Source organism: Cydia strobilella, chromosome 5, assembly GCF_947568885.1.
Source record: "Cydia strobilella chromosome 5, ilCydStro3.1, whole genome shotgun sequence".
In the NCBI taxonomy this organism is placed as follows: Eukaryota; Metazoa; Arthropoda; class Insecta; order Lepidoptera; family Tortricidae; genus Cydia; species Cydia strobilella.
The window spans coordinates 1,715,047-1,742,126 of record NC_086045.1 but is presented as its reverse complement, the minus strand read 5'-3'; the positions used below and the strand labels follow the sequence as shown (position 1 = coordinate 1,742,126).

General features: G+C 43.3%; 1 protein-coding gene and 1 long non-coding RNA gene across 2 annotated transcripts in view; one reads left to right on the top strand and one right to left on the bottom strand.

Annotated features, from left to right (window-relative positions):
• LOC134741322 (fat-like cadherin-related tumor suppressor homolog) overlaps positions 1-27,080 on the bottom strand; it is a 183,601-nt gene that overhangs the window by 69,515 nt on the left and 87,006 nt on the right. The window contains exons 2-16 of the mRNA XM_063674072.1: positions 23,342-23,400; positions 13,015-13,184; positions 12,084-12,306; positions 8,940-11,606; positions 8,362-8,638; positions 7,936-8,042; positions 7,574-7,784; positions 7,038-7,249; positions 6,686-6,949; positions 6,052-6,256; positions 5,144-5,283; positions 4,369-4,628; positions 3,666-3,904; positions 2,810-3,002; positions 2,299-2,518 (exon numbers count right to left, since the gene is read on the bottom strand). Coding sequence (XP_063530142.1) covers positions 2,299-2,518; positions 2,810-3,002; positions 3,666-3,904; positions 4,369-4,628; positions 5,144-5,283; positions 6,052-6,256; positions 6,686-6,949; positions 7,038-7,249; positions 7,574-7,784; positions 7,936-8,042; positions 8,362-8,638; positions 8,940-11,606; positions 12,084-12,306; positions 13,015-13,166 — 5,370 coding nt within the window. The 5' untranslated portion in view covers positions 13,167-13,184; positions 23,342-23,400. The remainder of the gene's footprint in view (positions 1-2,298; positions 2,519-2,809; positions 3,003-3,665; positions 3,905-4,368; positions 4,629-5,143; positions 5,284-6,051; positions 6,257-6,685; positions 6,950-7,037; positions 7,250-7,573; positions 7,785-7,935; positions 8,043-8,361; positions 8,639-8,939; positions 11,607-12,083; positions 12,307-13,014; positions 13,185-23,341; positions 23,401-27,080) is intronic.
• Positions 1-27,080, top strand: part of LOC134741334 (uncharacterized) — a 178,988-nt gene that overhangs the window by 70,251 nt on the left and 81,657 nt on the right. The window lies entirely within an intron of this gene.

Below are 27,080 nucleotides of genomic sequence, written 5' to 3'. Positions count from 1 at the left end.
ACGGTGGCCCGAGGCAAAGCCACTGTCTGATATCACGGCTGAATCGGTAGCCCGTGCATTCTACGACACTTGGATATCGCGATTTGGTTGTCCTCAAACCGTAACTACTGACCAAGGACGTCAATTTACCTCACGTATGTTTAAGGTCTTGACAGAGCTTTGTGGTGCACAGCTGCGTCACACGACGGCTTATCATCCACAAGCCAATTCGATGGTCGAGCGTCTGCACCGCTCCCTGAAGGCAGCCATCATGGCCCACAACAGCACGAGGTGGACTGAGGTGTTGCCGATCGTCCTACTCGGCATAAGAAGTGCGTGGAAGGAAGACATCAAATGCTCAGCTGCAGAGATGGTGTATGGTGAGCCTTTACGCATCCCGGGTGAGTTCTTTCATTCTCATAACTCTAACACCCTGCAGCCTGATGATTTTGTCACTCAGTTGAAACGCCAGATGTCTCACCTCAGACCTATCCCCGCATCAGGGCACGGAAACAAATCAGTCTTTGTTCATAAGGACCTAAGTTCATGCAGCAATGTTTTCCTTAGACAGGATGCACTGCGTGGATCACTAGAACCGCCATACACAGGCCCATATCGCGTGCTACGTAGAACGGACAAGACCGTCACATTGGACTTACTACGAGGACCAGTGACAGTCTCCATTGACCGTATCAAACCAGCCTACATGCAGAACGACACAGCTTCACCTACAGGCACAAATGCTAGGCCTACTCAAGCTGTTGTCCCGGTGAGAACCACTCGGTCTGGCCGGAAAGTAACCTTTCCTTCTCATTTTCAGGCAGGACTCTGATTCTCCCAGGGGGGTCCTGTGGCGCATCACAATACTGGCTGCTCACAACCCGTCTACGTTGCTACGTCAACGTGTCAATGTCATTCCTACACAACTAAATTTTCCTTCTATCATACGGAAGCCTAAATCTTATTTGTGAATCCAATTGTAATTAGCCATTGTAAATATTCTCTCATTATATATATTCATCGCACTCCGCGTATCATTTAATATAAAAATAGTGCTCAAGGCAAAGGCACTAAAAACTCATTAGAAACGGGGAATATACCACGTATATTTTGCGAAGTTGTCAAAGTTCTAAACGTGCTAAATACCCCATATTTAATAGTAGTTTTATTTTATTTATTTATTTAAACTTTATTGCACAAGCAAAGAAAAATGTACAAATGGCGGACTTAATGCCAAAAGGCATTCTCTACCAGTCAACCATTAGGTCAAACAGAGACATAAATGTTGGTGCAGGATAGATTCATAAATTATAACGAGAAATAGAACCAAAAAAAAATCAAATATTATGTATATATATATAAACATAATAACGTAAACTAACAAAATTATGATTAAATACTAATACTTATATGATATACTAAAGATAAACTAATACATATTAGTACATACAAGATGGAGAACATTATTTAAATTCTTCTGACAGAAGATGCTTGCGGAGTAGACGCTTAAAAACAGGCTTGCTTGGGGCTTGTCGAATCGAGAGAGGGAGGGAATTCCAGAGACGGATTGCCTCAACGGCGAAAGAGTTGGACATAAAACCAGTACGGTGAGAAGGGATGGAGAGTTTGAGTGAGCGGGAGGAACGCAGTTCACAGCCTGGACGGGGGGCGACAAAAGTGAATTTACATTTAAGATATCCTGGTGTAGAAGGCTCGAACAAGATGGAAAATAATATACTCAGGATTCTAAGGGACCTACGCCGACGGATAGAAAGCCAGTTGAGCTGACGTCGATAAAAAGAAACATGGTCGTATTTGCGAAGGCCGAAAATAAAACGTATGCCATTATTAATGAGACGGTCAAGTTTATTGAGGTACTCCTGCGAGATATTAGTCATGCATACGTCCGCATAGTCAATGACTGGCAAAACTAGAGCCTGCACTAGGAGTTTTTTGGTACCTACTGGGAGAAAATTCTTAAATTTGTAGAGATTACGCAGCGTCCAACAGACTTTCCGACTAACTTCTGAGATTTGGTAATTCCAGGTAAGGCTTGGATCTAAAACAAGGCCGAGATCTTTCACTTGTTTAGATACTGGAATGATGGTGCCATCAAACAAGATCGACGCGATAGAAGTAGTTAGTAGTTATGACTTTATCTAATTAGAGATTAGAAAATTGGGGGGAAACCCGCATAATAAGTTTCATTTATATTTCTTCCTGATTAACAAAAAACATCACGTTCATTACAACTACACAAGCGGCCATCATAAAAAATATATCATTGCAAACACTGTAAAAGTGAAAAAAAAAACATACCATTGCGAACACTGTAACAGTGAGGTTGTAGAAGCTTGTTTCTTCATAATCTAACTCTGCAGCAGTGGCCAATAACCCAGCAGCCGGGTTTAAGGCGAAGCGTCCCTCGCCGCCTTGTAGGGAGTATCGTAGGGCTGCGCCGCGGGCTTCGATGGCACCTAGGACTACGCCCGGAGGCTCATTCTCGGCTACTTCGAATACGTATGAGTCTCTTGCCAACCTGAAACAAAACGTTAATTAATTCAAAGATCTGTAAAATGTCACGTATTTTTTATAGATACATTACATTCATTCTGAAATTCTGCAGCTGGGTGTACGAAGAGATAATTTAAGATAAAGGAACCACTGAATATTTTACAACTAAAGACTGATAATAAGAAAAACTATTTGAATATCCTGGTCACGGCACCAAATTTTAACATTTTTTTATAGTATTTTTCTAACACGATGGGTACGCTGAAAGATGTCATTGCAATACAATTTTGTGATATAAGAAAATGTAAGAACGTACTGTGGGGGCGCCACGTCGGGCTCGACGATGGTGATGTGCAGCGGCAGCGTGTTGGCGCGCTGGTGCGGCGGCGGGTTGGCGGCGCGCACGGCCAGCGTGTACTCGCGCGGCGCGGGCGGCGCCGGCAGCGCGCCCGACAGGTACACGTCGCCGAGGGAGGCGTCCACGGTGAACAGGCCTGCGTCGCCGCCGGCTGAAAGATTATTTAAATGTTTATAACAAACGTAACATTTGAATACAACCAGGCGGCATGTGCGCACGTCATGTCACGGCATGTCAATATTTTGACGTAACCGTGGCAACATGGTACAAAAAACTCAATCAATCAATCATCAATTGTCATCTACTCAAAGGTTAACTGAAAGAGATCCCTTAAAGGGATAAGTTCGCCTTTGTACTGCCTATTCTGTGCCATATTTGAGTTCTGTGTTTTGTACAATAAAGAGTTTATACATACATTCATACATAAAACTCGGTATTCTCATCTTCAATCACATCATTACCCTTAATTACAGTTACCTAGTGAGTATTCTATCCTTGCCGCATCACCCTCTCTATCCGCCGCCCTCAGCGTCCCAATCACAGGATTCCTCGGTAATCTCTCCTCCAATGTCATCATTACCCTTAAATACACTTACCTAGTAGTAAGTATTATACCCTGGCCGCATCGCCCGCATCTCTATCCGCTGCCCTTAACGCCGCTACAAGCGTCCCAATAGCAGCGTTCCTGGGTAATCTCGCCTCCGCTAATCTTCTCCTCAATTCTGGTGCATGTTAATCGTCAACATAGACGCGTATTGTGTCGCGTTCCTCGACAAGCTTACCTCTAACGTGTTAATGGTTTACAGATATTTACCTAGTGAATATTCTATCCTTGCCGCATCACCGGCATCTCTATCCGCTGCCCTCAGCGCCGCTACAAGCGTCCCAATCGCAGCATTTCTCGATAACCTCGCCTCCGCCAATCGTCTCCGCCATTCTGGGGCGTGTTCATCGTCGTCATGAACGCGTATTGTAACGCGGGCGAAGGCGCGGGACGCGCGCGGTGCTTGGTCGCGCGCCCAGACGGTTAGCTCGTGAATGTGGGCTGTTTCTCTGTGGATTTTAAAAGTAAATTAGCTCAAATGCTTTAACTGAACTGATAATATAGGGCTGTAGCCAAAGTGACACTAGTTTACTACAAATGCCAATCGAAAAGTAAAATTTGGGCATTCCTTAAGTTTTAGAAAAAAAAACAGACTAATTTATTATATATCCTTCCTGGATGCCAATGAAAAACAATATTATGTATCTATGAAATTATGACATTGGCCGAAGCTCTAAGTGGTTTTTTGTTTATATTCTCATATGGGGCATTTTCTATGAAAAGGGATCTTATTGTCGATGGCGCTTACGCCGCACAGCGTCGCGCGGCATTGTATTTATTTCGGACCTTCGTTTATAATTGCGTAAGCGCCATCGACAATAAGGTCTCTTTTTATAGAAAATATCACATATAAGGATCAGAATTCGGCGCACGCTTAAGACGTTGACAATATCTACAAGTAAGATTCTCTTACCTGTCTAAAGGTTGAGCCAGTTCCAAAACTCCCGTCAACTCATGTACACGGAACAGCCTAGCAGAAGCCGGTGCGCGCGCAGCATGTAACCCATATAGCAGTCTTTCTCCCTCCCTCTCGCCTTCTCCTTCCCCCGTATGAGCACGCAAAGCGGCTAATGCCTCCCCTGCACGTGCGGATTCGGAGACGTCGACAGTATATTCCTCACGGGAGAAGGTTACGCCCGCTTCGTTTGCGTCGTTAATTACTGTGATGTTTACCTGAGAATAATGTATATGTATCAGCTGTTGGTAAATAAATAAGGGTATACGATTCTGAAATTCTGCAGCTGGATGTACAAAGAGATAATGAACCACTGAATATTTTACAACTAAAGATTGATAATAAGAAAAACCATTTGAATATCCTGGTCACGGCACCAAATTATAATATTTTATTATGGTATATTTATGACACATGTGAAGTGCAAGAGCACTACTTTACAATACAATAGTGAATTATTTATTGTAGAGGTAGGAAATGGAGACATGACCATGGGAATGTAAGTCCGTTGATAGATCGTATAGATGATGAATCGAGCAAGATTCGATTCTGTAACTGAGTGAGACGAATGAACCAGTGTTCCAAAAAGCTGCGAGTTTATTTGGCCTCAAAGTAGTGACAATAAACAGTGGCTCCTCTGGTGTTGCTTATGTCCATGGGCGGCGATGACTGCTTCCCATCAGGCGGCTCGTCTGCTCGTTTGCTTCCTATTACATTTTAAAAAAGTACTTACAATAACTGTAGCAGTGTTAGTCCCATCGCTAGCAGATACGGTGAGTGCATAACGATCGCGTCGTTCGTGTAATAATCGTTTCGATAGAACCAGCGAACCGTCTTCGCGGCCCACTAGGAACTCGTTCCATTCGTCGCCATCTGTGAAAAAAAAGACATCATTAATGTAAAATCCATGTAAAATATTCGCTGGTCTCAGGTGTTGTTCAGGTGGTGAAATAAGAGTGGACTGTAGTATTAACGCTGGTTTACTTTACAAATTAGAAAAAATACAAAAAGTGGAAAAGTGAATTGTCGTTAGGAATCGAGAGAATGATTGGTAAGTTTTTGAAAGCCCTAACTGTCAAAGTTTTGAATACAAAATTGCCATATTAAAATCAGAACATTGAGACTTAAATTATAATATCATTGAAGTTTTTAGTTAAAAAACATGCAATGTGAATTAATTTACATATTCATAATTTCAATTGAATTATCATCAAACTTGTTTGTTATTTGTATCACCATAAGAAAGTTAGAATCAAAAGTGAAATTTTGAAAAAAAAGTCCATTTAGGTGACGAAACGTCTCATACAAAATGGCGGTAGCTTATAAACTGATACCAAGTATTAAGAGCGTTGCGTTGCCCGCAGCGTAGAGGCGTCTCGCTTCAAATGTCAAGCGAACCCATAGTTCATCCCTTTATAGAGTAGGGGCGCCAAAGATCACCTGTTCAATATGACCACCCTAACAGCATTTATACGTCATTATGACGTCGCTGACGTCACTTTGCTACCTGGGCATATCCCCAAGTCAAGCACCCTGGATTTTCTGTTTTTTGTTATTATGTAAACAAAAATAATAGTGCCATATAAATTGTCTTTAAAATATAGATTGACATAAGCTGAACCATAACATCCGGGAACTTACCAACAATATCGTAATAGACCCGGTCGCCATCCGGATCGGTCGCCTGTAACACATGCAACAGGAAGCCAGGGGCGTCCAACTCCGCGACCTGTAGGGGAGCTGGGGCAGAGAGTATGGGTGCTCCGCCCCCGCCTCGCGGGGCTCCGCGGACAGATACACGGGCCACGCCGCAACGAGCTGGGGATCCGCCGTCACATGCGCGGACCTGTGGAAAAAGTTAAATCGTGAACTTTTTGTGATATTTGCTTCAGTAAAAACCTGTGAAACCGAATGGAGTAATAGTTAAGAAGTCGTTAAATCAACCTGTACGGATATGATAGTCGTCCTTGTCTACGTGACAGTGTGAAAAACGGTATCCGTCACTTTCTATCCCACCGGTGTTAAAAAGTGACAGTTATTTTATCACGTGGATAAAGCCTTCCATAATTAAATACGCATGCTGGCCAAATCAAAGGACCTGGGCTCTTGTCGTTGGAGCAATTTCCATGTACCATCATACAAATTTAACAACTTATCTAACAGTGCCATTGGCGCCGTAACTACGGTAGCGACTTAAGTGCCAGTGGAATATATCCTCGTTCAATATTTTAAGGAATCTCGTAGCTACAGGTAAAATACAGAGAAATAAGCTCACCGTAATGTCAAAAGCATCATGCCGCCTCAACGCCCTAGTAGCAAAGATCTTTCCAGACTTCGCTTGTACTCTTAACACCCCGCGCGCCGCTCCTCTAGCTCTCCAACTGTATCTAACAGTGCCATTAACACCGTAATCGTCGTCCAGTGCCGCGACGGTAGCGACGTAAGTGCCGGTTAGTTCGTTATCCTCGTCCCAGGCCGGACGCGCGCCGGATCCGTCGTCCTCGTCGTCACTGTCCCATTCGGAGCTGCTGCCTTCACCCTGAATTTGAAAAATTAGACAATTATTTCAAGAATTGAATGTTCGGAGTACGGACTACTTAAATTTTGATTAGACTGTATATTCCTACCTCTTCAGCCTGATCAGCTTGCATGGACGCCGCCGCCGGCACCCTGATCTCGTAGAAACGCTGCGTAAACGCCGGTGCATGGTCGTTCACGTCCAATAACGTGACCAAAACACGGACGGTGGTTGCCAGCTCGCCGTCGGAGCAGGAGACTTCCAGTGCGTGCCGGGGGGTCGCTTCGCGGTCCAGTGTGCGGCCGGTGGTTACGATCTCGCCTGCGAAAAACAAAACTTAAATTAACACCTTATTTTAGAAAAAAACATTCTTCTGGGCCAGAGTATATTGCTTCACAATTCCAATGAAATTAAACAAGAATTTATCGAAATAAGTATTTAGTTGGATGTCGGATGACGAATTATCCTTCCGATAACAGTAGGCAGAATGATGTATGATTTTCGACTACGGCTTTGATTAAGGAAATTTACGATGACATCGTCCATTTCTCGCCGATGATGAACCAGAAACTGAAGTCGTGAACCGAATGTTAACTTAAAGCTGAGTCATGTTCCTATTCTATCGGAATGAGTCTTAATTCATACCTGTACGTTCATCAATAGAGAACAGTCCATCTGGATTGCCAGCGACGATCGTATACGTTATATTAGATGGAGTTGGCGTATCGTCGGCATCGTCAGCGTGCACAACGGCCACTCGTGTGCCGGCTACACAGTGCTCGGGTACGGATGAGGAGTACGATGCGCGTTCCGGCCACGGCGCCATGTCGTTTACGTTCTCTACTTCGATGTAGACCTGAAATACAATGACGGTGGCAAATATCTCTTGATGGTAAACTTAACACAAGTTTATGAGACCCTTTTCCAGCTCTGTCAGATGATTGCAAATCTTTGACAGTTCTCCCAGAGGTATTAAAAGGTCAACCAAAAGGAATGAAGGGACTTACCTCAACGCAGGTATGTTGCGGTACGAGCCCATGGTCTTGAGCGCACACCGTGAGCCAGTAGTGGGGTGTATTCTCACGGTCCAAAGGAGACAGCGTTCGGATTACTCCTATAAACAGAACGGAACTATGTTGTTTATCTCCTATGCTTAAACTTTTGCGCCAAATCATGAAATATCATGAGAGCTGGTTAAAAACCAGCTTCCTAGCATCTTCAGAACAACAAGTTTCATAATGGACAGGAGATTCAGAAGGCAGTCTAATATTTGTAAATCACTTTTTTCCGCTAACCCGTTAAACATGGATAACTCCATGTTTAACGGGTTACCAGTACAATTTCACACTGGGTTAACGGTTTAACCGCTTAATCGCGGGTTAGTGGAATGGTGCAAGTGGCGCTTATAAAATCTTCTACTTCTATCTACGTACCAGTATCATCTATAGAGAAGTGCGCCATCCCAGATCCTCCAACAATGTAGTAAGCCAGTCTTGAATCCCTCCCCGGCGGATCAGCATCCGTAGCTAAAGCATGCAACGCCTTAGTCCCAATCGGCGCGTCTTCTCGGACAGATCCAGTCAGAACACGTTCAGCGAATGTTGGAGCGTGTGCGTTTTCATTCACGTCGAGGACTTCCACGATGAGGGTGGCCTCGGACCAGAGCGCGGGCTGCCCGCCGTCGGTCGCGCGGACTGTTACACCGTAGACCTGGAAACAGGAATTCTGTAGAAACCCCACTAATTTTATGCACATTTTAGCCCACTACATTTTGACGTCTTAAAAGAACTAGCTTCACTGACATCGTGTCACTTTGACAAGTAGAAAGGAGTGCTTAGCTTGATTTTTAACTCTTGACAAAAACAACGTTAAGGTTTGCAACTTAGAATTGAATTTTGATGGCGCAGGACTCAAGGCATTAATGTATATTTAACGTCTTCGATAAAATTGTTAAAATGAATTACGTCATGTCACTAAATACGTTTTGTAAGTTACTTTGATTAGAACTAACCTGCTTCTCTTCAAAATCAAGTCGTTTGTTCGTCCTCAGCACGCCCGAGCGTTCGTCCACAACGAACACAGCGTCATCACCCTGATCCGGCAGCGAGTACGTCACCTGGCCACCGGCACCCAGGTCCGGATCAAACGCATCCAGCACTGCAACTAATGTACCACGAGGCACGTCTTCAGGTATGCGAGCGGAGTAGGATGAGAGTCCAAAGCGAGGTGGACAGTCGTTGACATCATCTACCGCTACTCTAACTAATGCATCCGCTGAACGACCACCACCGTCTGTTGCTCGAAGGGTAAGTTCATATAACGCTCGTCTTTCACGGTCTAAAGCTGCACAAACGCGTAGCATTCCTGTATCGCGCTCAACGCAGAATTCACCATCAGCACCGCCCGCTAAACTATAAGTGATCCGTGCGAATTCACCCGCATCGCGATCTGTCGCGTTTGCACGGAAAATCGCTGTACCATTAATCGCGTTCTCTGTGACTCTAAAAGAGGCTAAGGTTTTCTCGAAGCGAGGAGCATTATCGTTGACATCTAGAACTGTGACTGGTAGTAAACGGGATGCGGAGCGGCGTGGTTTCCCACTATCCCATACGGAGACATTAAGGTAGTATTCGCTTTCACGCTCACGGTCCAAATACCCAATAACTTGCAGTTCGCCCGTGTCAGGTTCTATTCTAAAGGCGGAATCAGGATCACCACCAGAAATACCGAATGTCAACAGTCCGTTGTAGCCAAGGTCTCTATCTCTGGCTGTTAATTTTACTAGTGTCGTTCCAAGCGCTACCGACTCGTTCACTTTTACTTCTACTGGGAAGTCTAGAAATTCAGGTGCGTGTAAATTCTCGCCATACCGTGAGGGTGCTAGGGGGAATTCATCAGCGTCTAAAGGTGCGTTGCTACGTTCTGCGGCTGCTAGTAGTTCTGTTAGGCGTCGCGCTACGCCAGTGTCTCGGCATTCTAAAGCACCTGACGCCGGCCCTGCCCCTGCTCCTGTCAGATGGAGTACAAGTGACGTTGGATCCGCAAAATGTGTTCCGTCAGTAGCAGTTACATTAAGGACTCTACTATCAGCGCGTACGGATGCTAGATCACAAGCTAAACTCAACACGCCTGTGCCAGAATCTAACGCAAAACAGTTGTCGTCATTTCCGCCAACTATACGGTAAGATACGACGTCTCCAGCGTCAAAGTCAATAGCCGATAGTGTCACAATCTCCGCGCCGGCTGATAGGCGCCGTGGTAAATAACCAACGCAATCCACTCTTTCAAATTGCGGTCTATTATCGTTCACATCAAGCAGCCTTACACGAAGTCTTAACTCTGCTTGCCGCCGATACGGCAGACCCCAGTCGCTAGCGCGCACTCTTAACATATAATCGCGTCGCATGCTCTCATAGTCTAGTACTCTAGCGGTGCGTACTGCACCAGAAAAGTGATCCACGTCAAAGGGTACAGGCTGTAAATTAGCTAAACTATAGGAAATGTAGGCATTTTCTCCGGAATCTGCGTCTCTGGCAGTCACTCTGGCTACCACAGCGCCTGCGGGGCCGTTCTCAGGCACAGCGACATCTAGCTCATCCTGCTCGAAGACAGGGTCGTTATCGTTCGCATCTAGAACTGCCACTTGCACTTTAGCGGAGCTTTGTTTCCTCGTGCCAGCATTTCCGTGGTCTACAGCAGCTACTGTTAGTGTGTGAAGCGCTCGAAGCTCAGCGTCTAACTCTTTCGCTGTATATAAAACTCCTGTATCAGGATTAATCCTGAACTCTCCACCTTCATTCCCTCCTACTATTTCTATGTATACTCGCGCGTTGCGACCCTCATCTCTATCAGATACTTTTAGCCTTATTACGGGCGTATCTGGAGGTGCTGTTTCTGAAACTGTACATTCATATAATTCTCTACTGAAAACCGGAGCGTTGTCATTGGCATCCGTTATAGTCACAGGTAAAGTTAAGTAGGAAGAACGCGGAGGACGGCCAGCATCCTTAGCACGTAAAGTTAAATTGTATCCTCTTGGTGTTCGCTCACGGTCTAATAAAGCATGAGCCAGCACATCCCACTCTCCAGGCTGCGCTGAAGGCCGAACACGAAAATGTCCATCAGGGTCACCCCCAACGATTTCCACTGACGCGATCCGTCCGTGTTCGCCGGAATCGCGATCCGTTACGGCTACAATAGCGTAGACTTGTGCTGAGGAGTTCTCAACTAGCTCGGGTAAACGCCGAGCGCGTAGCTCGGGCGCGTGGAGATTCGCTCGAGCTACTCGTACAACTAACGAAGCGCGTGCTGCTGTTGCTTCATCACCACGCACTAGTAAAGACTGTCGATCACGCGCTAACACTGTAAGTTCATGTCGAGCGCGTTCGGACGCTGATAAAGCTCTTGTAATAGTCACAATACCACTAGTAGGATGTACTGCGAACTGATCAGTATTCTCTTCGATACTGTAATAAATTTCCCCATTTAATCCTAAGTCAGCGTCTTCGGCAGACACTTTTGCGACACTGGCGTGTGCTGGCGTGTCTTCTGGGACCAGAACGTCGTACTCTGTGGGGTAGAAGAGTGGACTCAGGTCGTTCACGTCGGTGATGGTGATGGCGACTATCGTATCCGCTTCTAACTGTTTTCCGGAAGCCAGTTGAGCGGTCGCACGAATCTGAAACATTGGGAAATCCATTTAGTCTCAGTAAGTTCAAAAAGATATAAAATACAGATTTTGTACAGAGCATTTCCGATCTTTTAAAATGTAATGTAATGATTGAAAGTTGTGCCATGCTAAAGGACAAACGAAGACGCGGGGTCTTTCACTCAGAGCATATGTGGGTAACCTTTCTCACTATCTACTACTACTATTCAGGTCATAAGCCGGATCCGAAAAGCATGTTCGCCTCGCCCGCCGGACTCGAATTCTTCTTCTTCTCAGCATATTCCCGTCCACTGCTGAACATATGCCCCTTTCATGGATTTTCCTGCCGTCTTTTTAATGTCGTCCGACCATCTGGCTCATGGTTTTCCGTCATTTCGGCTTCCCAGTCGAGCTCTCCAGACAGTGCTCGCTGGCCCTATCGATCGTTATCCCTGCGAGAGATATGACACACACACAACGGACACGAATTACTTCGGAGGAACTTACTTCGAGTTTATAAAAGTCCTTCCGCTCCCTATTAAGCACGTCAGCGTGCCCCGCTCTCGTCCTGATGAAGCAGAACGCGAAGTCGCCCACAGCGCGTTCTTCCGCCTTGAAGAATTTGTCCTTGTCGCCGTGCCGGATCCGGAAACGGACGTGCGCGCCGGACGGGAGTCGGACGCCGAGCGGAGGCGAGGCGGGTGGCGGGAGCGCCGCTGTTCGTGGAGCGCTGAGGAATTAAAACATTTTTTAAATATAATACAACTCAAGAACGTTTTCACCTTTCACTCAAGTGGCTTTGAGAATTGTGTAAACTAGAGCTAATTTAGGTGGCAGCACATAGTGCTTATAGGTGTAAGAAAGCTAGCTTTAAACGCCTTTAAGCCCCTTTTTACACTGTTAAGCTTTTAACACCTTAAGTTTGATTCAAGGCTCACTGAATGAAAGGGCTTCAAGCTTGAGCTCGTTAAGAACAAGCTTTGAAGCTATCTATAGCTATACCTGAGACCCATTTTATTCTAAAGGAATTTGAAAGGATCTTCGACTTGAATTGCAAGTTCATATACGCGTAATATGCTTTACAGAAACGTTTTCCGGTAAAGCTATAGTACCGCGTGTGCATTGCATCTTGCATCTCACATTTTTTTAGGGATTTGTATCCGTGAATGGGTTCTAGCTGGTGTATTACATAACATAAAAATTTGTCTAAAAGGGCCTCTGCGCTGTTGGCTTCGGCTCTACTCATGCCTCCCAAAGGTCCGCGACCCCATGGTCACAAACAAATAACAATCATTATATGTGATTCACATGTTCTCCGGTATAGTCAGGTCCGGTCGGGCGCGGAGGCAGACGCGGGTGGTCCGGGGCAAGCGCGCGCGCATCACGCGACGGCTGCGAGCACGAGCCAGTACCGACGTTATATACCTAACACACTCACCTGTTCTCCGGTATACTGAGGTTGTACAGCGCATGGGCGAAGGCGAGCGCGGGCGCATGAGCGAGCGCGGACGTGGGCGCGGGCGGGCCGGGGCCGGCGCGCGCGCACCACGCGACGGCCGCGAGCACGAGCCACGCGCGCGCTCCCCACATGGTGCTCCTTCGCACACTCTGAAAAAAAAATGTCTTTTAGGCTATAACGTACTGCGATTAATTTCTTGCGGTTTCAGTCTTGCAAGTGCGCTTATGAAGCATGCCGTACGTTACACTTTTTGCGGTTCTGGAACCGCAAGAAATTAATCGCAGTGCGTTCTAAGCCATAGCCGGTCAAACAAGACAGACAGACTTTCGCATTTATAATATTAGTATGGATTACATTCTTCGGTCGGTATAGTTTGATTTAGATGTCAAGTTACGATGGTTTGGCGGAAGGTTTTGTTTAGCTCCCACCAACTGAATACCTACATGCCTAAACTCTGGAAGCGCTGCAAATCTCAACAATAGCATCGCATTCGTCAAATATAAGTTAAGTAATAGGTAGGTAGTAATACGTAAGTAAATACTACTTACGTAATTCCAGTCTTATAACAAGGGAGTAAGGTGGAAACTGTTAAAAAAAGATTTTAAGTTGATCGTATAGTCGGGCGAAGTAGCATAAAATAGATCGTGTACCTCGTCTGCCTTTGCATATTGCAAATAATTTTTCATGTTGTTGGGATGTTGAGACGATTATACAGGATGTCTAAAAAATAAGTGCATTCCCGTTGCCATGGAAGTTTTGGGATTATTCTGAGCAACTTTTACTATGGGACCAACCACGAAATCGCGAAAAAAAGTACCCTCCCATAGAAAATGGACCAGCCAAAATGTATGAAACAGCCAAATTTTTTACGCGATTTCGGCGTTGGTCCCATAGTAAAAGTTGCCCAGTATAATCTCAAAACCTCCCTGGCAACGGGAATGCACTTATTTTTTAGCCATCCTGTATACATAAGTTGTTTTCGTAGTATGTAAGGCATGACGTCATGTTCTCTTATTCTAACGAGAAATCATAATTGAAGGCAAAAGGTTTATTGAAAAATGTATTAAATTTTTGATAATCGTAAGGCAATATACAGAACAAAGGGCCTACCGCGAACATAGAAGTTCGCAAATTGCGGGCATCTTTCTCTGTCAGTCTAATTACGCCTTAATTGCGGCAAAAGAAAAAAATGTTTCCCTGTTTTCTCCTTATCATTTTATCGCTTTATTTGCATTGTAACGAGCCTAGTCTGCTTTAACCTAATTCAAAGAATTGTAACAGGCACTATAGTGTTTAGGTAGTTAGCTGTTAACATAATTAATGTCATTACCGGGTCTAACGCGATTAAATTTCATTATTTTACCTTTTTCCGACGTTTCAGCTAGGTTGCACTAGCTGTGGTCACGGAAGACTGTAAAATTTGTCTACCCCTACACACACACACACATTACATATACATAAACTAATGTCGGGTAATTTAGTGTTGTTTACCAATATCTCAATTGACATTTTCCTGGAACGTCAGTCTTCCGTGACCACAGCTAGAGCAACCTAGCTGAAACGTCGGAAAAAAGGTAAAATAATGTAATTTAATCGCGTTAGACCCGGTAATGACATTAATTATGTGGACTAAATGCGAGAGTTTAGTATTTTAGTTAGCTGTTACATCATATCATATAGAAATACTTGTTTGGGCGACTGTACTCCTCTCCGAGACGCATGAAAAGGGGCCACATTGTCTTGTCGTAATAACGCGACGCGACGCGACACAATGCCATGCACTGGCGCCGCGCGACGACAATGACAACGCGATATAAGTACACCGCTGTGGATAAATTAACTAACTATGAGCGATGCAAACTACACTAAAGTGTCATAGTAGGTTTCTTTCTTTACTTACGCAATTTCACCCCCCCTCTCTTAGTACTAGCGTGATATAAATATAAATATTATAGGGACATTCTTACACAAATTGACTAAGTCCCACGGTAAGCTCAAGAAGGCTTGTGTTGTGGGTACTCAGACAACGATATATATAATACTTATACAAATACTTAAATACATAGAAAACATCCATGACTCAGGAACAAATATCTGTGTTCATCACACAAATAAATGCCCTTACCGGGATTCGAACCCAGGACCATCGGCTTCACAGGCAGGGTCACTACCCACTAGGCCAGACCGGTCGTCAAAATCCCTTAGGGGATGAATTTATGTCCTATTTCAGGATATATCTATCTATACGTATAGGTATACGAGTATGTCTGACGCATGCCGAATGACTTGTGAGCCAAGATAACCACGGAGTGGGTGTCCCACGAGTCAAACCGGGGATCCGGCAGACCTCGTTGGCGATGGCGGGATAACTTGGACTCCTTTCTGAGAGACTGGTCAGATGTAGCTCAAAACTGGGAGGAGTGGGAGAGGGGGGAGGCTTTTGTCCAGCAGAGGGACACAATAGGCTCACAAAAATAATAACAATAATAATCTACTATATATGTACATACCTAGTAAATTTCATCCAAATCCGTATATCCGTTGATATTTTAGCATCCAACCAAACATCTAAATCTAGACAACCGACGACACAAACTTTCACATTCATAATACGAGTATTATTAGGATATTGATCTAATTTCTTTCCTCTTTTCCTGTCCCAACTGTCTCCTTATATTATCAATATCAATGCTACATTATCGCAAACACTGATAACGATTTTCCGCGTATGTATGACAATACTAACAACTGTAAGAGCGTTTTTACATATATCGATGTCGGGATGGAAGTAAAATGTAAGACGTATGTTTATCTGTATTTATTTATTCATTTCATCATCATCATCATGTCAGCCGATAGACGTCCACTGCTGGACATAGGCCTCCCCCAAGGCTCGCCACTCCGACCGATCCTGTGTCGCTCGCATCCACCGAATTCCCGCGACCTTCACCAGGTCGTCGCTCCACCTCGTTGGAGGCCTACCGGCAGTTCGTCTTCCGGTACGCGGACGCTACTCCAGAACCTTCCGGCCCCACCGGCCATAGTTCTGCGAGCAATGTGCCCCGCCCACTGCCACTTAAGCTTACTTATTCATTTCATCATCATCATCATCATGTCAGCCGATAGACGTCCACTGCTGGACATAGGCCTCCCCCAAGGCTCGCCACTCCGACCGATCCTGTGCCGCTCGCAACCACCGAATTCCCGCGACTTTCACCAGGTCGTCGCTCCATCTCGTTGGAGGCCTACCGGCAGTTCGTCTTCCGGTACGCGGACGCCACTCCAGAACCTTCCGGCCCCACCGGCCATCAGTTCTGCGAGCAATGTGCCCCGCCCACTGCCACTTAAGGTTTGCAATTCTGCGAGCTATATCGGTGACCCTAGTTCTACTGCGGATATCATCATTTCTGACTCTATCACGCAGAGAAACCCCGAGCATAGCTCTCTCCATTGCCCTTTGCGTGACCTTGAGCCTTCTTATGAGGCCCATCGTTAGCGCCCACGTCTCAGATCCGTATGTCATCACTGGCAACACACACTGGTCAAAGACTTTTGACTTAAGACACTGCGGCAATTTGGACGAAAAGATACTGTGGAGCTTCCCGAACGCTGCCCAACCGAGTCGGATTCGACGAGTGACCTCTTTCTCGAAGTTGGACCTACCTAACTGGACTGTTTGTCCTAGGTATACATAATCGTCAACAACTTCGAGCGCAGAGCCTCCGATTAATACGGGAGTTGGCACAACATGGACGTTAGACATGATCTTCGTCTTGTCCATGTTCATTTTCAGACCAACTCGTTCAGATACTCTGCTGAGATCAGCGAGCATCGCACTGAGGTCCTCCATGGTCTCAGCCATGACTACGATATCATCGGCAAACCGAAGGTGAGTGATGTACTCGCCATTTACATTGATGCCTCGTCCTTTCCAGTCCAGAACCTTAAAGGCATCCTCCAATGCAGCGGTGAACAGCTTTGGGGAGATTACATCTCCTTGTCTGACTCCCCGCTGCAATGGAATAGGCTTCGAGCTCTGGCCCTGTAGTCGGACGGACATGGTGGCGTTTTCGTACAGACACTTCAGCACTTCGATATACCGGTAGTCGATTTGGCACCTTTGGAGAGACTGCAGCACAGCCCAAGTCTCGATCGAATCGAAGGCTTTCTCGTAGTCCACAAATGCAAGGCAAAGGGGGAGGTTATATTCCTCAGTCTTCTGTATAACCTGCCGCAACGCATGTATGTGGTCTACGGTACTATAGCCTTTACGGAAACCTGCTTGTTCGGGAGGCTGGAAGTCGTCAAACCTGCGTGCGAGACGGTTCGTGATGACTCTCGAAAACAGCTTGTAGACATGGCTCAGAAGTGAGATGGGTCTATAATTCTTCAGCAAGGTGTTATCACCTTTTTTGAAGAAGAGCACCACCACACTTCTGTTCCACGCTTGCGGCGTTTTTCCTTCGCGCATGACGGAACTAAACAGCGTCTGAAGGGCCTTAAGGACTGGTTTACCACCCGCCTTCAGGAGTTCGGCCGTAATTCCGTCATCACCTGGGGCTTTGCCATTCTTAAGTTGTTTGAGAGCCATACTAATCTCGTACAGGCTGACGTCCGGGATATCTTCGGTATAGTGTCGAGTTAGTCTAGCTCTAGGGTCTCTAGCTAGATCCACGACGGGTGCTCGGGTTGTTGTGTATAACTGTCCATAGAACTTCTCGACTTCTCCCAAGAGCTCAGGTTTGGATGAGATGATCCTGCCGTCGTCGGTCTTCAGTTTTGTCAGTTGGCTTTATTCATTTAATAAATCATTATTACTAAAAACTATAGATACTTATTGATGCCACGTGGCACTCTCCTGCAGCTGTTTCTCTCATAAGCGCCTTCCGACATCGATATCGGAATGCTTCCGATAATTTCAGCCATGTCGGAGCCCCCCGTCAGCTGTCGGACCGTTAATATTTGTTTATGTGTGTATATGTACGCAGTGTACGCATAATGTTTATTGTAGTGTGCGTGACCGCTAAAGCTGGCGCCCGCGTCCTGCGGCCGGACTACGGGGATGTAGAATCGTACATCCGATAACGGATCGGACAATGTGAAAACGCTATAAGGTATAACGGTATAAGGTAATACGTAATCGAACAATTATGAGTCATTACTTTCTGATAAGTATTCAAAGAAACAGTGGAGTGAGTTAACCATTCGTACTGAAGTCGGTTAAAAATGTTAAAATAGTAGATACTCGTGTAATAAAGCTCGATTTCCATCGGATTACCTAATTTGAAACAATAGGGATGACACATGTTGATTTTTATAACAATATCTAGTAAAATAGCAACTTATCACAATAATGTGGATATTAAAATAATATATGAAAAAAATACAGGATCTAAAAGTCAAAATTTAAAGTTTTTTTTTACTTACAAAAAGGAATAAAGTAAAGATACCATTCGATTTCTTACATTTTATCAAAAAAAAAGATTGTATAGCAACGCAATATTTCACCGACAAAATCGCAATTTTACTTATTTTCCATACATTAAGATGGGCTCTCAGTGACCTTGACGTCACGTTCACTTATCGTTTTGTTAGGAGCGTTTCGCAAGTGAAGTACGACTGTCAGACTTTGACTATCATTTCTGACTTTTGTATTGCTTTAATGCAATGGGTCCCATATGGCCATTTGATCCCAAAATTTAACCTGATCGATTGATACCATTAATAAAAATTTGTCATCAAGCCTATTGAGTAATTTTAACATAGAATCGAGAATCCTGGAGAGCAATGGCCGATGCCATAGATTCTACCTACTCCAGATTCTATATTCCACAGACTCTATGGAATTACCCATAATAATCACGTAGGGTATGTATTGTTCAGTCAGTATTAGGTAGTTTTAACATAGTTTCGGGAAAACACTGGGATCGGCTACGAGCGTAGCGCTACGACAACGCTGGCAGTGAATGTGTTAAGGCGGTTCCCTGAGCCAGAAGGCGAAAAATCTGCTTATATGATCATGTTTTTCTAAGAGGCGTTGATATTCGTAGACGTGGATAAAATATATGTAGTTCTTGACTATATTATCTTTAACAACATAGCTTCCGATACACGAATTATGACACTTCGCTCGATACAATTAATTCCCAAAGTAACCTCTTACTCGGACTTTTAATCCAACTTTACTCGGTTATTTATTATGTGATACTATAAACAAAAAAAGAAGATAAAACAATCTTAACTTAAATAGTAATTTCATAGCTTACGAATTTCGATATTGTAAGGTAACGTTTTTAAAATAAATAAAAATCGACAAAATTCGATCGAAATTGACACTTGGCGCACATCATCTTTCCCGTTCTTTCTTGCGAAATGTGACAGTGACAGCGGCAAACCGATGGAACGGCCTTAAGATGTTTTCATTCACGAAAAGCGTATAGAGTTAGACCAAGAAAAGTCTGCAACGATTCTGATAGCATCCGCAGTGAAAGTGTTATTTATACGTCATAATTTCATAGAAGTCTGACGTTTAAGACAACACTTGCACTGCGTGTCTTAAGGTGACTGTCCGTTTCCAACCGCAGCTGCACTGCTGCTCCGACACTACTGCGGCGGCCCAAACGCGTCGGTGTTATTGTCAATTTCCATAGTAAAATGAATGACGATATCGACTGCACGTAATATGGTGATTTTAACGTTTTCCCGACCGCAGCTGCACTACTGCTCCGACACGTCGGTGTTATTGTCAATTTCCATAGTAAAATGAATGACAAGACCGACTGCACGTAGCATGGCCATTTTTGCGTATTTGGTGTATTATTGCAATCTCCGGCTGCAGACCGCACGTCAAATCTGTCACCTGCACTGAATTGTCTTTGATCACAGATATTAGTAGTTTTAAGCAAAGAGGATATAACCACTTCGTTCTAAGGAGTTATTACACCCACGGATAAACAACCCCGATGGTACCGTCGCCATATATCGCAGATATATCGGGGCGGCCAAGGAGCTCACAAATATCTGAACACGCCTTTATTGTCAAGGCGCTAGAGTGCATGTTCAGATATATTTAGCACCTCGGTCGCTCCGACATATCTGATGGCGACTGTAGTACTACTGTAAACTTTTTTGCTAATCTATATTGAGCCATACGAGTATCACAGAGCCAGTTAGGAAACTAGAATGATAGGTCCGAAAAAGAGAGTGTCAAATTCGGAAGTTAACTATAGTCTGGCAAACCCTTCGAGCAACACCGGCTTCCGACACGTCGGAAGGGAGGAGCCCAAGCGATATCTTACCGTACAAATCGTTCTGCAATTTTTTGCGGGGGAAAACGTGCACACAGTCGCACTTCTCACTCACTACTTGCAAAATCCAATCTCTAATTAGGATTGTTCATTTTTTTTTAATGTTCTATTTCGAAAACCATTTCGAGATATTAGGTTTTTAAACAGTTTCCGACATTTGCTGCGATATAATAATCGAGGATTGAAGATATTTCAACAAATATACTGATGACCTTAGTTTGACCTTCTCGCGAGGCTGAATATAATAATGTCATCGTATAGTAAAAGTTATCGAACCATAGTAAATAAATCCGTCACTCACGTAATTGTCAAAGATGTCATTGTCATCAATTGTCATAATAAAAAAATTCAGTTAAACCGCTAGTTTCTTACGATTTGATTTATAATTTTTAATACCTAAACAGTAGATTTTGATTGCTTAATATATCAAAAACCTTGTTTCCACTTGTGGGAATGATTTACAAAAATTATAGTCCGCGAAGACCTAAGTGAAAGACGGTGTTGTCGTGAAGTAAATGTGGAATGGAATACTTCAAGTGTTACACACAATATTGCTGTGAGGATCACGTCGATGTAAGTATAAAATTAATATTATTTTACTACGAATATTTAAAAGTCCATTTTGGTGGTCGGGTCACTATTACCTATTTATTTTCTGTGATGATGTGGCCAGAATATCTAAAGACAAACCGTTTAACACAGCTTGTCCGCTACTAGCTCCGTTTTACTGATTTGAAGTTAAATTCAACAAACAGACATACATATATGTAACTTGCAAGCAATAAATCATATACATACAAAAATACATAGTTATATTCAAAATACAACATGAAACTGAAAAGATAATTTCTAATTTCCAGGTACCTACAAGTTGCAGTTCAAGGCTCAAGCTGCTGATATCACGATCATGGCGGACAAAACTAAAGTTAATAAAGAGTTGTGAAAAATAAAACATGTCTTATTTTTTACTTTTTTATTAATTTACGAAAAACCTGTTTCCCAAAAAAGTGTATACATTATATGTTCAACATGTTCTGCACGTAAGGTTGACATTGAGGGCTTTGTTTAGTAGCATTCAGTTGAAGTTGATTTAGGTTCTACTCTTGTTGATCCAGAAAATAATTGTATAGTTTATTATTAAATCTATGCCCACGCCCAGGCACTATTCTTGCTATAACTTTACATTCTCCGCCTTCTCTAGAGTACATTATATACATCCAATAAAACTAAGGTATATAACTTAAGGCAGATTTGTGGAATCAGCTTTCACAAATTTAGCGTATTTTGAGATTATTGATTTAGGGATTCAAATAATACGACGATATTATTTATAGATTCATTAAATAAACTGTTCTTTTATTTTTTCGTAGTTTTGTGAGGATAGCTATAAGCTCGACAGGGCACGAGCGATAGAGAGGCAAATAGAATACCGAATATCCGGCAAAGTGGCCAAATACCGAATAGTTGCCGAATATTCCTGGCAACTGTAATTGCATTGTAATATATCATATTATATAATGTCGTTTATGGTGTCAATTTCTCATTTTGTCATTGCAAAGCCATTCCTGAGCTAAATAAAAGAAGCAATCATTTATTTTTATTACAAGGGGCAAAGATGTTATTTAATACCTCATGGTAACATATTGATATCCAAACATACGAAACGATACAAAATTGAACCACGAGAGAAGCGAATGGTTTAAAATTTAGAATATTGACAGTTGCGGAGGTCTCAAGGCATGAGGGTTAAACAAACTGTGTTACAGTGCAACTCGTAATTCTTCACACCAACACGAGGAAACCATTTATTATTCAAATTAATTTATTAAAAGTTCTTTCTATCGGCCAAGGCGAGGGAAATATCTTTCTTCATAAAGGATTTCTTGTCTCGTCCGTCAAGTTTTATATGGATGGTGCGGTCATATCATAGAGTGCTGTCGCCCATTCACACCTGCAACTGGACAATATGAAGTGTAAATTACAAATTATTTTATTCATCATACTTCACTGTTTGGTACCTAAGGAAAGTAAAATTGGCTTAATATGGATACTTAGAAAGATAAATCTGTAATATTTTGCTAACACCGAACGACTGCCTGCCCACCATTGGATAATTTTATTCTTACGTGTCGCATCGTCATCTCCAGAACCCACGAATCACTTTGCAGAAATCAATAAAAGGCCTGCTAAAAGAGCCTACCTGGCATGGTTTTGAGGGGACGTTTATTACAGACTTCTAAATCCAGCCGCACGTTTCTGACGGCCGAGTACCTATACGTGATGCAGGTGAATCAAGTGCGCACTCCCCCCGTATATATCACGAACTCCATGAGTCCCGTTTCCGTCGGATTGCTGTGTGCGGTGGTCACGCATTTAGGCAAGAGGATGGGGAAGAAAATTTCACATTGTGAACTTACCTTAATGTTAAGAATAATTTTTCCTCTGCATTCATTTTATTTGAGTAATTTGATTGTATTTCGTCAATTATTAAGTCTCATTCAATGTTGAATTGCTTTTCATTTAATCGGCAATATTATCTGAATAAAGGATCACCATTAAATATCAGATTTTTTTATTAATATTGCGTAGCTGCCTTCGTCGGACTCTGACTATTGTAGAAAGGCAAACTGGTCTTCTTTTTCATGTAGCATGTAGCATTATCGTCACTCGCTTCTTCACGTAAAAAATACAAAAGTAAATTAGTATTTTATTTGTACGTCTGACATTATATGACTTGACATTGACAAGCCTTCAACGAACGCTGTCGCGACTGCACGCCGCAACAGCCGCAGTCGTGCTGCTACAGTAGTGCGGCACCGCGTAACGTCGCAACTGCAGTGCAGCGGCAGTTACAAACGGACAGTCACCTTTATCAATATCGTTGCAGACTTACCTTGGTCTACTTGGTTTGGCCAAACTATTTATTAATCTGTGGTTTGGCTTGGTTTGGTTGGTGGTACTTGGTACATGTATTTAGTAGTAGTTAAGTAATATATTACCTCATAAAGTAGACGCGCGGAACGCGCAGGCGCGGACGCTCACCGCACGCGCATGGCTTCTGAAACAAACAAACATTATATATTATCTGAGTTATTGTCTCTTTCTCTCTTATCATAAGGAGTTTGCTAGAGAATCAATAGTACGAGTAGTTACCATCACCATGTTATTTCCCAGAAGGTGTCGACCAAATTGCTTTTTTAGGGTTCCGTACCCAAAGGATAAAAACGGGACCCTATTACTAAGACTCCGCTGTCCGTCTGTCTGTCTGTCACCAGGCTGTATCTCATGAACCGTGATAGCTAGATAGTTGAAATTTTCACAGATGGTGTATTTCTGTTGCCACTATAACAACAAATACTAAAAAGTACGGAACCCTCGGTGCGCGAGTCCGACTCGCACTTGGCCGGTTTTTGTGATCAGGTGATTTTTAAAACAAAATGTCGGACTTCGGCCCGGACCCGGTCCGTTCCAGCGTGGGTCATCCTTAAGGCCTGCGCCAACCGGCGGAGCACAGCGCATATCACTATAAATTTATCAATGTATATTCCCTCCTATTTCAATTACATAAAGGTATAAAATTGAATGCTCTGAGACCGACCTCGGAGCATCACGGAGGCTTGTTACTCCGCGGCACCGAGGAGCATGTTAGAGGATACCGCGGTAGGCGCCGGCATGCCACGGCATCCCGCGGTATGCGCCGGCGTCCCGCGGTATGCGCCGAGCTCTCCCGAGTGCGCCGGGATGACAGGGGAGAACTCGTGCAGACTAGTCACTAATCCCTTTTGATAGAGGACACGCGGCGGCATGCCGCGGCATCCCCCGGTATGCGCCGAGCCCTCCCGAGTGCGCCGGGGTGGCTTATTAACATAGTTATTTTAAGATTTTCATATTAATAACTATATGATATGATATTTCTATTAATCAAATTCTGTATTTTTTATTCTTAACTTTTCTTTAAGTGAAATGTATATACCAATGACAATGTATGATTATTACTGAATAAATGATATGAAATGATATGATATGATATGATATAAATCAATGATATTAAAAACGATTTTATTTTAAGTTATTTCCTCAATTTACAATTGAAACCTGTGCCTAGTAGATCATGCCCAACTGCTTTTGCTAAAGCCTTTACAAATGCTGAACAAACGGTTCCAACATACCTAGAAGCTAGACACTACATACTAGAAGCTAGACACGTGTTCTAGTGCCGTTTAATTAGATTCGAGCCTTTGACAGACACGAAATAGAAGCACAATACACCCAAAATGTAGAACAAGCTTTGATAGCTATCGATTAAATAAAGACCAACAACTTCAACACCTGAATTGCCAAAGCGTTTTATGTAGGGATTAGGGATTGAAGAACCAGTACTGTTTCAAAGAACCGGGATTTTCGGTACCTGGCAAAAATGGAACCGGTATTTCCCAGGATTTTCGGGACTGCCTTAAAAAATCAGTTTTTACCTCAAGTTTCAGTAAAAAATTCGTAAAACGACCGTGAATCTTTTTGATACGATATAAAACGTTTCATATTAAAGGTACACACACTTCTTTTTACGATAATATTATTATGAGTCTTAAAATAAAAATAAATAAAAAATAAAAATTATTTAATTCAGACTTTCAAAAAATCCATATTTTGTTAGTGATACTTAAACTAGGGAACCTATAAACTAAGTGGTCTAATTATAACATTTACAACAAATGTTATAATTAGTCTAATTATAACAGTAAAAGCCACACAACTATTGCCTACATTAACTGTGATATGGACTGCCTCTGCGTACTCTACTAATTAATATACATACTTAATTCTATATTTTATCAGTCTATTGCAAATTAGTAATTACAAGTTATAACACACATGTCATACAAAATAAAACATTACAAAGATCTTAACCTAAACTAGAACCTAACAAACACAAAAACTATTCACAAAATGCGCCCCGCGCCCCTCCAGATGCAAAGGAGCCCATCACGCTCGCCGCGTTGCCACGTTGAACAGCGATGGACAACCTTTGCAAAAGGAACGACCCGGAGCGAGGGTCATGGCCACTCTCCCGCAACCGTCTGCCCACTTCCCCAATAAAAGTCTTGGCCTCAGCACACCAACAGCCAGTGGTTTCCACGGCACGAGGGACAAATAGGTAGTGCGTCAACACCGCATACTTTTCCCGCTTCCGAGCCGCCGCTAGCTCAGCCGCTGCCCCCGCCGAACGCACGGTGCGGCTAATATGCGAAGCAGCAAAAGTACACTTAATTTGGTTTAATCCTACAGCCTATTCGTTTTGAAAGACCTATCCAACGATATCCCACACCGTTGGATTAAAGCGAAAAAAAAAACAAATTAAAAAACTTTTTTTAGTTTTTATTGTACTGTTCTGTCGCCATATTATGTAACCATACTAGACTTATAACCAAACCAAACCAAAACCACCAAATCAATCAATCAATTTGGCATGGTTATGTAACCATGCCAAATTGCAGCTTTCTAGCACTAACGATCCTGGAGCAAAGCAGCGGACGGACAGACAGACAGACTCGTAGTTGACTACGGAACCCTAAAAAAGGACTTGATGTCATAGGGCACTCTCCAGCAGCATTCTCCAAGATCATCCGTCATCCGATATCGGATCGGATTGAAAATGCTCGTAAGTCTGCAAACAAGGCTTACAAATGAGGGCTATCGTTTTTTTGCTCACCAGTTTTTTTTTTATTAAAAAAAGGCAAGCACTTGACCGCAATCTCACCTGATGGTAAGTGCCGATGCAGTTTAGGATGGATCATGCTTACCTAAAAGATGTCTATTCACTCTTGATTTAAAAAGATCCAAGTTATAGTGGACTGGGAATATATTTGCAGGAAGTGAATTCCACTCCTTAGCCGTTCGCATGATAAAGCTGGATGCATAGTTGGCGCCTCTGTTCAATCAATCTTTAAGTAGTATGGCTCCATCGGTACTGTCGATGATTTCGCCAACGTCAAAGTGGGATCCACGTGGGATCGAATTAATATTTCTAGATTATCTTCAGCCAGTGTACGGTAAATAAAATTATGGGCCTCTAGGGCTCTAGCCAGACACGGTTAGAGGTAGAAATACCAAATGCTCTTAGAGCACGACGTTGTTCGGTGGTTGTTGTAGTTGTCTCGTAAAACCGATAGCTGGATTTTACGAGAAGCACGTGGACTACCGGCCGTTGACTCCAAAATGGTGGTTAAACACGCTTTGAGATTAATTCTCCATTCACTGCACACTACCAAATTAGATTACTGTATAATAAAGCTATCGATATTATACTTTAAACAATATTAATGAACAAAAAATAAAGGAATTAATCACGAGGCTACTATCAAGATGGCGTTCGAACCGGAAGTCCGGCGCCTCTGTTGATGGTGGTCCAAAAGACTAAAGAACAGCTGTCAGTCATTGAAGTGACAAGTGACATTTCGAACTATGGAAAAGACCACCATCTACACTAGCGCCCCTAGCGGCGAATTCATACGCGTTAGCCCTCATTGGCAAGTCCATTGCCAGTCTTTGATAGCTATCGATTCCACGCCAACAAGTTCGGAACACAGGTGTTATCACAATACAGGTATTGTCAAAGCTTTTGAACGTGTTCGAATAGGTGTCATGCCTTTGACGGTGTATAGGATTAATTAAGTGCACTGGATTTTAGGTTTGACCTAGTTCTATACATAAAGCTCTATTTTTGACGGTTCAAGAATA